This window comes from Prinia subflava, chromosome 5 (genome assembly GCF_021018805.1).
Source record: "Prinia subflava isolate CZ2003 ecotype Zambia chromosome 5, Cam_Psub_1.2, whole genome shotgun sequence".
In the NCBI taxonomy this organism is placed as follows: Eukaryota; Metazoa; Chordata; class Aves; order Passeriformes; family Cisticolidae; genus Prinia; species Prinia subflava.
Genome location: NC_086251.1, coordinates 11,562,190 through 11,574,588, shown reverse-complemented (window position 1 = coordinate 11,574,588; position 12,399 = coordinate 11,562,190). Strand labels below are relative to the sequence as shown.

The window sequence follows — 12,399 nt, the reverse complement described above, 5'->3', positions numbered from 1 at the left end:
ATAGTTAACATTTCTTGCATAGAGGAAAAAATATGCAGATAACAGTAAATTCCACTGAGATAGCTTAACCAGCAAAATAATTTTATTCTGTTTTTTAGAAGCAGGATTTGATTTCTATTAAAAAATAATTCTGTATGACAACTCTCAACAGGGACTTGTCTGTACAGCTTGAGTGCCTGTCTGGCTGCTAGTCTGAGATGTGAGCAGACAAACTGCAGTAACTGAGAGTGGCTGGCAAGGAGTTCTGAGACAGTAACAACTCTCAAAAGTTCCCACTTCACAGCCAGCCACTTTTATAAAAAAACCTCAAGTAGTAAAGGAGTGTATTAGTACAAACTTTTATTCCACGTTTCAGCTACTACATGTGAAATAATAAAGACTTTAGCAAGCAGAAATCACAGCAAACATTTAATAAGAGAAAGAAGTTCTCATTCATTTGGTATGAAAAATGCAAGCTCCAACACAGACTGCTGTCCCCAAAGATGAAATGTACAAAAAATACACAGTGACACTTTGGACACATTTCACAAATGCACCATCATTAGCACTTGTGGCACATCAAAAGCAGCAAAACTGGCTACAAAATCATGCAGATGAACATGTTTACCAGCATGGACAGCAGTGATTAAATGGCACAAATATGTCTGTATTGTACCTTTGCCTAGCAGTTTATTTTTGTTAGCAGTATCTTGCTTTCATTATTTGACATACACTGTGTTATTATGACTTTCTGATTTGACAGTAATCAATTTTCCCCTGTTTATTAACATTAATAATAACTATGGAAAGAAATTCATTGACTAGACAACAGTGTTTCTTAGCTAGTTTACTAAAGCAGTAGGAATACTAAACTATTTTCCAGAACTGATTTTTAGCTGTTTAAAATTTTCACACAGAAAATTTTCTACATATCATTCTGTGTTACATCACTGTCACTGTGCATACATTCAATGAGCGAAAAACCTCCAAAATATACTAAATCCACAACACTGAGCTAAAAACCCTAGAATTTTATTAATACAGAAACAAGGCTTTCTGTCAGTATTGCTTTAGAATGAATTAAGACATTGTAGCAGAGGATGGTAGAAAAGAATGGTCTTTCAGGACACAGAATACAGTACCTTGCTGGAGTCTTTCCTTAGTTGCTGATTTGGAATTTGAATGAGTGAAACATTTATCTCTGTACCCAAGGACTGGCAGATAACAGTTAAGACAGAAGGAGAAGGAATGGAATGCACATTGCAGCGAAACACAATGCAGGAGAGAAGAAAAGGGTTACTTATTAGTTTCCAAAGATCTAGTATATATTCCATTTCTTTATAGTACATGATTTATCAGACAGCACAAATCTTAGGCATCACAAGACAGAACATCAATCAAGCCACAAAACCAATACAACATGGGAAGGAGGTATCCATTTATCAAACAGGAATAATTTCTATTGTCATTGCAAGAGCTTCCAACATGTAGCAAAGCCATCATGTGTTTTTCCATAATTATAATACCAAAGGAAATGTAATGATTAAATCATTCTGTTGAATAATTTATTGAAAGTTGTTGCATTGTGGATTTGGGGAGGTCCCCGGGGAGAGTTCCTATGGCTCTATGTTCGCTGGTATTTGCATGAAGACAGGCAAGGAGACTAAGTGGGTGAGCCAGAGCATACCATTTAAACAAAATGCAATTCCACAGAAAGTTTCTATCCAGCTGAAATTAGTTTAATTAAAAATCCCAACATTAATGCCTGTTATAAAAAATTGGTTTTGCCTAGGGACATTAAATGTAGAATTTGATGGACCTCAAAATTAAAGCAGAATGTAAGACATTACTTCTATACATCTACAAACATTTTTAAAGGCCTGTGTACAAATACATAATTTAGAAAACACATAATATCTTGCCCTGGCAAAAATCATAATTTTCAGTGGGAGCCTTGTATGTTTATCAATGCATATATCTTTGGCTCAAAACCCACATAAATATAACTGAGTCCTTTAAATACAAATATTCTATTAAATTATACTCAAAATGTTAATGTTTCCTGCTCTGAAAATAATTCTGTGAGCTGGGTCTGTATTTTTAAATTATAAATATCCTAGTATTTCTCCAATAGCAGCAAAACATACTGAGAAAACTTTTTATTCTGCTAAATTACACAACAATGCCTGGCAAGAAGTGCTGCTCTGTAGAGCCACATTGTACTTACAAAGTAATATAAGAGGAAAAGCTATGGCTTTTGAGTGAACTTACAATTCTCATGAAAAATATCAACCAAGAAAAGGTCAAAGAATGAAAATATATTATGAAACATAACTATTTGACCAAATAGTTCTGATCAAAACCAACTTGACTGAGCTTTGGGTAGATGCTTTGTGACAATGTTCCAGACAAAGTAAAAAATCATACTTGACACAGACACAAATATTCAGAACAACTGATGAGTGTTCAGAACAATGATGATTTAAAAAAAAATGAGAAATATGATTCAGGCTTTGGAACATATATTCTAACTTCTATTTTAAAATGATATGTATTACAAATACATTGTCTGGAACAAAAAAATTAGAAAATTAGTAATTTTCTACTGGTGTATCATAGCTGAACCTTGCTTTTGAGCCTTGGTATGTGTGATAATAAACACAAGGAAAGAAAGAGCAGTCCTGCATCCAAACCACAAAAACACTGTTTATTTTGCACAGTGTAGTGTATAATCCATAGCTGCTTGCTGCTTCACATATGAAATATATCTAGCTGTGAAAAAATAGTGAGAAAGTTTGTAATAATGGATTTGAGAACAATTGTAGAGATTTTATATACTCTGTGTATTTTAGAATTTCTTTTAAAAGAATTGTATCAGCTAATCTAAAACCCCTAGTGCTTACTTCTTTCCAGGGAGCTATTCCCTTTTTCTGTTCTCTCTTCCCCTGTCAACTTCTCACCTTCCCTAGGGCTCCCACTGTACTTGTCAAACATTCTCATGTTTCAGCAAAGTCCTCACATATCCTGCTGAACTGTGATAGACACCTTTCAGATATACAAGGCAGGTGTGGCAGCCATCCAGCAAGACACAAGGTAATTTCTCTGCCCTCTTCCTGATTACTGCTGAAATTTAGCAAAGGGATTTCAATGTCCAATAAAACAGCATGTCTGTGACCTAATAGTGCCTTTGGGCTTCTTTTTATTTCAAGTAGCAACAAACGCATCCTATCACACTTACCACAAACTCTAATCCTAGAAACCAGGAGCAGTTATTTCAGTAATCCCTTTATCTTCAGAAGACAACTTCCACACAGCAACCAGCAAGCTTTCCCTGATTTATCTGCACCAACTCTGCTGCCCCTCAGCACTACTTGGCTGTTGGTACTCTTGTGCTGGCACAAGGGAATAGGACACAACCAAACCTCTGCTGTCACAGACACAGCCACCAGCACTGCCACTGCTCCAGTGCTCAGTCAGGCTGGGTACAGCACCACTGCTCCAGCAACTGCAGCCACTGTTCCCTCCTGCTCTCTTCAGCCCCAGTTCTCTCCCCCGGATCACTGCTTTATCCATCTCCAGCTACGACACAGTAACAACACAGTGCACACAGAACATAAACAAAACCCTTAGATAAGAAATATAGATTTACTATGATTAATGAAAGTGCACAGAATTCCCCATTCTCTGGTGATCCCCATGTCCTCTGCAGCCCTTCCACTCTTGCCTTCTGCTACAATTCTCACATCACTTCCCTGTACATCTCTGAGCATCTTCCTTTCTCCTTCCCTCTTGTGTCTTTCCTTCTCTCATTTCCTTAATCCCACCCACCTCTTCTGGAATTTTTTCTCTACCAAGTATTTTTATCCTTCCTCATATGAAGCTACAGGTTTTGTATGACACAAAAAGATTTAGATTGGAATGGGCCTCAGCAGGTCAACATAGATCTAACTAATTTTAGATGAGGTATCGAAAGAGAAGAAAAACAACTTTTAGATACTTAGAAATAACTATAAAAGGAGCCCTCATGGCTGAAAGGTAATAAATCAAGTATAAAATGCTCTTTCTTATGGAATAGATTCATCCCTATTTAACAAACCTATATTTAAGAAATTTGGTGCATTAATGCACATGTTGCACATTACAAAAATCATAATAACTCCATCAGACTAGAAGTGTACAAGTAGATGGAATCCCTCTAACAGAATGAAATGTTCTTGTACAAATGACAGTCATGAGCCCCTGTAACTAGGAACTACTTTCCAAAGAATGCACTTTATCTCCCTACCTACTACGCCTGGCCACAAAACTCCCTACTACTTAGAGTAAAATTATTCACAGATTATTTGCAATATTATGAAGCATCAGCTAAGTTTCAGACACATATTGGAATGATCTGTAATTGCAGATTCTAAAGTCTAATAAATTCATATATAAAAATAGGCATTTTCAGGCCATACACAGACAAATTAAAAATATGGATGAATTCCAAATAATTTAGAAACATAATCCCTGAGTGCTTAATTTTTCACTAATTCCAATAAGAAACCAAATTTATTTCAATGGCAAGTAAAGGATTTGAATCGAAATTAGATAATGTTGTGGACTGAGGCTAGTCTAATTTTTGTTTTGTTGTTTCACAGAGCAATAAAGACTATAATTATTTTTATTTCACTAACATTTTTTCATCATTTATTATTTCACATAATAGACTTTGAACTAGTCTTACTAACCTCCTCGAGCAAAGCTATTGGATAGATTTACATCCAAATGTCCTGGCACTACCTGCTTAAACACAGTAGACATTCTTGAAGCCCTCGTTTCAGTGCCTAAAGTCAACCAAAAAAAAGAATAGAAGATTAAAAAAGCTACAGTGTTAATCAGATTAACACTTAATATGACTGATAAAATGCCCCTTTTCACCCAGTACAGCTAATTCTTGCTGAATTTGTACTTTAGATTTATTTTTTAAGACAAATGCATACATTTGGCAACAGTATGGAGATGTTAGATACAGTTAAGCAATCAACATTTTACAATAAATGAAGCAAAGCACACACACTTTGGGATGGTGTTACTTTACAAGAAAAGCTACTGTTTGGCAATATTAGGCCAATTACAACCAAGACAAGATAGACACAATTTCAAGTCACACAGTCCTTCCTGACATGTTAGGGTTACCCTCACCTAAACCTCATCAGGTTTCATGACAAAATAACTGAAAGAAAACATGGATTTATGTTTCTTTTCATGGTTCCACCTAGGCATAACTTAAATAATGTATTTTCAAAGAGTTTTCACTTAAAAAAGAGCTCTATTTGGAAATTTCATTAGCGGAAACCCATTACGAGTATGTAATGCATAAAGAGGCCCATATGCCCTCCATTGCTGCTGCAGCTAAACAGTGTTACCTGTTCTGGTCTTGAAACCTCATACTTCCTCATTATACATAACAGAGCAGATTTTCCCTCATTATATAAAATAAAGCAGATTTTGCATCCTTTAAAATCTGGTAGTCTTTTATTCCCTGTGCAGTTTATACTTAATTAGTTATAAAAGACTTCACTGCCAGATTAATATTGAAAAGTATTTTCGGAAAGATTATAAACATCCTTTACACAGAGAAGACATATTCTCTGAAACTAAGAGTGACTAGGCTACCTGGAAGGTCTCACAATAAAGAAACAACAGAACTCATATGAAACACTGAAGTAGCACCAAATCAGAAAGAAGTCACTTGTCAGCTTAGCCAGAGAAAAGCACTGTACAAACCAATTTTACCTGGAGATAGAGCGATGGTTGGGCTGACAGTGAGAGTACTACTGCCATTCATTTTGCAGTGGACGGATATCACATTCAGTAAGGCTTGTAGGTATTTCTCCTGTTCTATACTGCTTGAAGATTCTAGAGAAGTGGGAGCTAGAGTCACAAGAAGAATGGATCACATTAAAAACGAAAAATACAATTCGTAAATACATAGAATAAAAGGCTTACTGAGTAAAGCAGAGCATCGGAAATGTCCTAGTTTGTCTGCCAAAGGTTCAAAAAGCATTTTCTTTGATGACAAGCCATTCAGCACCTGACTGCACAGCAGGATCCAGCAATGTTCTCATGCATTCCACACAAAGCTGAACTTCTGAAACCTCATGATTTTTACCTCATGGTCACTACTGAAAACATTCATCACCAGCCATTACGTGATTAGCACAAACTAAGTGAAGATAATGCAGCTTTCCCTTCACTCTCCAAACTAAAAGTAACATTCCTAGATTTCTGCTACTTGTCAGCAAAATGTGCAGAGAACAGACAGAACTGTTTCTTTAACACAAGTAAGTTAAAACCATACTCAACCAGCTCCTGCTCATTCCTGAAAAGGAAGGTTACTTACCTGTACTTGGAGGTTCCTTGGGATACAGGGGCCATTAAAAATTAAGAAATCATTAACAAGACACAGAACTAAGGGAAAAAAACCTTCAAAAATAAGAAAAACAAATAATCCCAACCAGAAAAACTCCACTCATTTTGGTGAAGTGTCCAGGAGCAAGGACTTAAGGAAACGAGATGAAGCTCAGCTCCTGGGCCATAGCATGATGACAAAATAGTCTTTGGTATTAATGAGTCAGTTTATTTTTTTTCAAATGCCAAACAAAATTTTTGGAATTCCAGTTTATTGCAGACATCTTTGGACTTACACAGGGCAAGAGTTTCATAGCTGCTTAAACCAGGATTTGGGATCTTGCTCACAAGAGCCAAGATTTGGAATAAGAGAGTTAAAGAATTTGACTGAGCACATTTTGACAAAACACAATGGTAAATTATAAATAATTTTCTCCAGTGATGATCCAATCAGATTCTATGCTGGAGACTAATAGACAGTAAGCTAATTAGCTGGAAGTAGCAAAAGAAATTTCAAGACAGAAATTAGTATCTGAACTGAAATTACAATTAGGAAGTGATGATGTTTCCTCCAGAAAACATCATACTGTTTCTGTCTGACCAAATGGAAAAAGCCTGACAGGAACATTATTTTCTCTTCTACTCCTAAGCAAGATTTACACATCCTGAAATCCACTCAAATGATCTCTGGGTCCCCTAGCCCTTGAAATAACACTAGAAAAAGTCAATTTACGTCTTAACAATTTAGTTAAATTAAAAGAAATTAACTGTCTAAATGAAAAAAAAATGTCTATACCACTTGCACTTTAAAAGTTTTAGTTTGGGAAGAGTAGTGTGTGTGTGTGTTTTAGAAAACAGTTTGACTTACAGCAAAGTCTGTCACTGAACCAAGCACATATCAGAATTAAAGACTGAGGGCAAAAATATCCTTGTGATGGCTTAGAGATGGAAAATTTGCCCCTTCATCCTTACCACAACTCATCCCATCAAAGCAGCATAGAAAAGTGACTCAAAGCATTGCCCCCTACTAGCACAGGTGAAATGGGATTTCTATGGAATGACCACCTTTCCTGCTGTGTCACACGTGAAGGTCACCACAGCAACATGGATTTAAACAAAAGATGAGGGATGGAGATCCCGGTAGCAATTTTATCCCATTTAATTTTGTTTTTATCTCAGGAAAGAAATGCTTTGCTTAGTCCAGCAATGCTTATATGTACTGTATATGCCTGGTCACAGGTTGCTTTATCTTTATCTTACAAGTCCTAATACAATCAATAATTCAGCCTGAAGCAAGATAACTGTTCTCTGGGATAGTGTTACTACACCCAAGAAACATAAACGTTCTTTCCACAGGGTAGCTGATCAATACATGCTAATTTAGGTGTAGAATGTCATATTTAGAAGTACAGTGCTCTGCAACAAAATTCCTAGAGGGGTCAAAGTAATTCAGAAACCAACTTTCAGGTTTCAAAGGAACATTTCAAAAGACTTATAGACTCTCCATCTCATATTTGAACATCTGTTAATAATATTTTTTTTAATAGACGTTAGAAAATACAATTCTTTGCACAGCGATTCTCAAATTAGCCTTAACAGTCAGTCCAGACATTAACATTAAAAACATTCTTCTAAGATCTTTGAACTAATGAGATTTTAAAGGTGCATTTGATACATACAGAACCTCATTATATCTGACATAAATTGCTCTTAAAAAGAAGAAAACACGTGGCTTCCACAAAAGTATTCTGTGATGGAAAAATGATGAAGGACTATGTAAAAAATATTTAAATATGTAATCTTCGAATTACTTTTATGGTACTTGTACATAAGTGTAGAGTATGCTTCTTAAAGGTCTTGAAAAATTCTACAGAACACACTTGAATAGGGTCAAAACTTTTAGTTGCATTTTAGCCATCACTAGGGAGAAACACAAACATAAACAGGACAATAAAATTTCTTTGCTACCTTACTGAGTTTCTGGTACTCCAGTGCAACCTCACATTTCCTTTTCCTCCAAAAAGAAAAATTATGGCCTAATTCTGGAATCATTTCTAAACAACTATCCGTTTGATTAAAGAAAATACTGACTCATTCCTGGCATGAAATTAACTCTGAAAAAGCTATCAGTATGAGATGGAAATCCAGGCAGTCAGAAGTATCCTAAACACTGCCTGTGAATGATAGAAGTCAATGAATGTTATTTCCAAAATTAATGTTGCCCTAATATATTCCTTTGAAAAACGAACTATTCTGATAAATCTTGTCTTGGTCCAATCTCTGTCCAAATTATTCATTCACATTTTTTGAACTGCTTCCATACCATTCAGGATTTTGACACACAGCAACAATATCAGATAACCACTTACACCCTGAGACTTTTGATTCAATTGAATCACTGATTTTCCTCTGGCAAAATAAGCATTTCCACATGAAATTCCTTCTACAGAAAGCCTGGCTGCATCAACTCACCCGTGGGATGTGTGTTTTGGGATTTGAAGAGGCCCACCACACTTTTTCCATGGAAGCCCCCAGCCCTCAGCAGCAGGGTGCTGTTTTTAGTGTTCTTCCAGCAGACAACAGGCAGGCGGTTGTGGCGGTAACAGCGCGCCACTCTCTGCAGGCTGCTGTCCTGGACAGACTGAGGGACCACCAGCAGCCCAGGATAACTGCATTGACAGCAAAGTGAAAAAAAACCAAAAAAATTAAACAATTAAAATTGCTTTCAAAACGCTCAGCAACGAAAAGAAATCCTAAAATTACAAGCTGGAAACACATTCTAATGAAATACACGTTAACTGTTAGAATTGCTTTTATTTTCTTAAGTAATTTTCAGTCCAAGCCTACCAAATACATTAATTTAAGCAAACTGCATTTTAAATAAAAATTGAATTATGAAAAATTTGTAAGACTATAATTACTAATCACTTGCCATTTAAGGTTACATTTTATTTGGTAGTACTTTTCTTCTTAGCATCTCTCTTATCTGTCACTATAATGAAGCCATATTTTTAAGCATGACAGAAAACAGAATTTTGAGGTATTGCAAATGATGCAGTAGTTCCGTTTTGACAATTCTATACGAAATATGAGAATTGAAAGGAAAGAATGTCAGATTGCCTGACATCACACGCAAAATGTGATAAAAGTATCACAATGAAAACAATAGTCTTTGGTTTACAGAAAAATACATTTAAATTTTACAGTCAGTCCTTGGAATAGAGTGCTTGACACTGCATTTTTGTGTTCTGTTTGAAACACTGCAATACACTGAGAGATTAGGAAATTCACTGATATATAATACCTTTAAAGACAGAAAACATAGCAAGATGGTAGTTTTGTTCATGTAAATGAAAGAAGGATTCAAGGAATATGAAATATCATTTTCTATCGACTCCAAAAAATCAAAAATTACATGCTAATTTCATGTGTTAAGAAGAAACTAAGATGAGGAACAAGAAACAGCTACTGCTTACTAAATAACTTTTACTCCCTCTACAATATACACTATTTTTTGGACATTTATTCAACTGCCCTCAGACAAAATAAATGTAGATGTTGTTTACAGTCTACACATCAACCACTGTAGTATAGCAGTAGGTAAGTATTTATATACTGAGATTTGTAATTCTTTCAGATACTAATTATATTTTCAAAAAAGGCCTAGAAAATATTAAAAACTCATGGTTTTAGGGGAGGAAAGGGTTGTCTGCATAATGTCTAAAGCATAATGAGAATGGACAGATTTCAAGCCTTCACCTGCACTGTACTCCATGGTGACTAAACAAAACTAGTACTCCTGACAAGTCAGAAAACAAGAAAGGATCCAGTGTTTTTCTTCTGTGCACTTCTTCATGGCAATTCCATTGTCCATAATGAAAGCAACGACCAGCCTAAACTGGCTCTAGAGAATGCAAATGTCTTCTGATATTACTCATGCAGATTGGCTTTTGTACTAAAAGGAATTTTTGTGGGCAGTGTCAGTAAACTACATCAGCTTTCACAACAACAAAAAAAAGGACTTAGTAACACTGACGTGCTGAAACACAGCACATGACTTTCAGCACATGACAAACTTTTAAAGTAAATACTTTCATGAAGTCAACTGTAACACATACTTTTTATTTTGAAGAAAACAGTTATTTACAATTGCTTCTGAAGCTTGCTTTTCTATTTAGGAACAGAAGAGATTTTAAATGCAAATATATAAATGCAGATATGCATACACATGTCTCTAGTTTCAGCTACTTAAGTGAATTGATAAACTCACCTCCTGCAAAGGGAATACATCCTGTTCAGTGCAGTTATTCTTAAATATTCTGTTTTTGAGCGAGAAGAATTAGTGCTGATGGTCCCCAGCCCCAAACGTTGATAGTCCCTAAAACAGGCTTTTTCTACTAATTGCTCCATGGTTGATTTTTCTGATGCTTTCAGGGTACCACTGGTGTGCAGCTCGCTGTCATCTGAAACTAAAGGGAAAAATCTTACTGGGGAGGCCAGCAGTTACACAGCTAACAATGCTACTTTCTTCTAAACAAGTTTGTCGTGTTCCCAGAGATGAATGGCAAGGTCCAGGACATGCAAACCACAGTTACTGAATTTATAAACACTACTAGCATTTTAGTCAGCAAACCTGACTACAGCATTAAGTTACCTACTGTGTTTGTGACTGGCATGGCTGACATCTCTCTAGCTAGTTATCTCATGTTCATTTGAACTGAAGACAGGTAATCTTTCTTTATCAATTTACACATTCTTTACAGATTCATTACACATTCATGATAAAAATAAATTACACTATTTTTTTAAACTATCTTCAGAAGAGGTAACAATCTTTTTAAGGCTTGGTTCAGCTTAAGAAGTGTTTCAGTGTTGTAATTTCATTAGAGATGACTCTTGGGTTCTGAAAGTCTCAGTTTCAATGTCAGGCAGCAGCTTTCTTCAGCTGTGCATATCAGCTGCCCTTTCCAAAGCAGAAAAAACTTCAACCATGAGAGATACAAAACTACATTACAAGTTCAAACTACTCTGAAATTCAAGTCAAGCAAGGTCTTTGTATAAAACCTGCCACCTGCCTATTAGTGACACTTTCAACCATTTCTAAATACTCCTGAGAGCAGATTTACTGTTCACAGTGTATATCAGTTAATTGCTATCACCTCAAGCATTGAAATATGTGCATATGAGAAGTATTTCTTCATGGATGAGGCACTGAAAAGTATATGAGGATTTAAATTTAAAACAGGACTTCCCAAAATTGGAATTTAAACTTATTTAGAAAATAAAAATCATGCTATAATTAACACTTTACTGGCAGTAGACAACATTCAGAATTTACAGGAGTAGTACCTCTATGATTTTTTTTTCTGTGCATTTTAGCATAGAAGTCAAATGAAAAATTTTCTTTGACCTTTCAGAAAAAAAAAACCACCAAAACCAAAAAAAACACAAACCAAAACAAAACAACAACAAACCACCTCTATTTGATCTAAATAATAAAGTTAAACACTCTGCATCTCTCCTCTTTTTCCACTTTTTTCATATTTGTCATGGTAGAAAGAAGTCATGGTAAAAAGAAGCCACACAACATTGGTAAAAAGAAGCCACACGCAAGTGCACATTAGTGCACTTCATACATGAAGTATGAAGTGCACTAATAAGAAACAAATTTAAATGAGTCTTAGAAATCATTTTCTTGAGTCATGCAAAATCTTGGTATTTAACAGCTTTGATTGGAAAGCTACAACTGACTCAAGATGAGGGTGCATTTTGTGAAGTATTTGACAATATTTTTCCTAAATGAATTTTTCTTCCATGAAAGCAGGTACATTGGTGGTCAGACTTTGCAAAACACTCTCCTGTGCATAAAAAGCTAAACATAAGAGCTCCTATCCATGTCATTAAGCTGAAGAGGGAGATGAAGATATTTTGCTGTCTCAGGTTTAACATGATTTATTTGATTTTGAAAAAACAAGGAATAATCCCTCTGTTTTACTGCTCCTGAGATGCCATGACTATTTTCAAAAG

The 12,399-nt window shown here is 35.5% G+C and overlaps 1 protein-coding gene across 6 annotated transcripts in view; it reads right to left on the bottom strand.

The window, feature by feature from the left end:
- The window catches only part of SBF2 (SET binding factor 2), a 239,568-nt gene that overhangs the window by 25,558 nt on the left and 201,611 nt on the right, over positions 1–12,399 (bottom strand). For 2 of the 6 annotated variants that reach the window (XM_063398004.1, XM_063398005.1), the window contains exons 26-30: positions 10,643–10,841; positions 8,845–9,041; positions 5,758–5,895; positions 4,710–4,805; positions 1,122–1,193 (exon numbers count right to left, since the gene is read on the bottom strand). In XM_063398004.1, coding sequence (XP_063254074.1) covers positions 1,122–1,193; positions 4,710–4,805; positions 5,758–5,895; positions 8,845–9,041; positions 10,643–10,841 — 702 coding nt within the window. The remainder of the gene's footprint in view (positions 1–1,121; positions 1,194–4,709; positions 4,806–5,757; positions 5,896–8,844; positions 9,042–10,642; positions 10,842–12,399) is intronic. The other 4 variants (XM_063398006.1, XM_063398007.1, XM_063398008.1 and 1 more) reach the window with 3 other exon arrangements.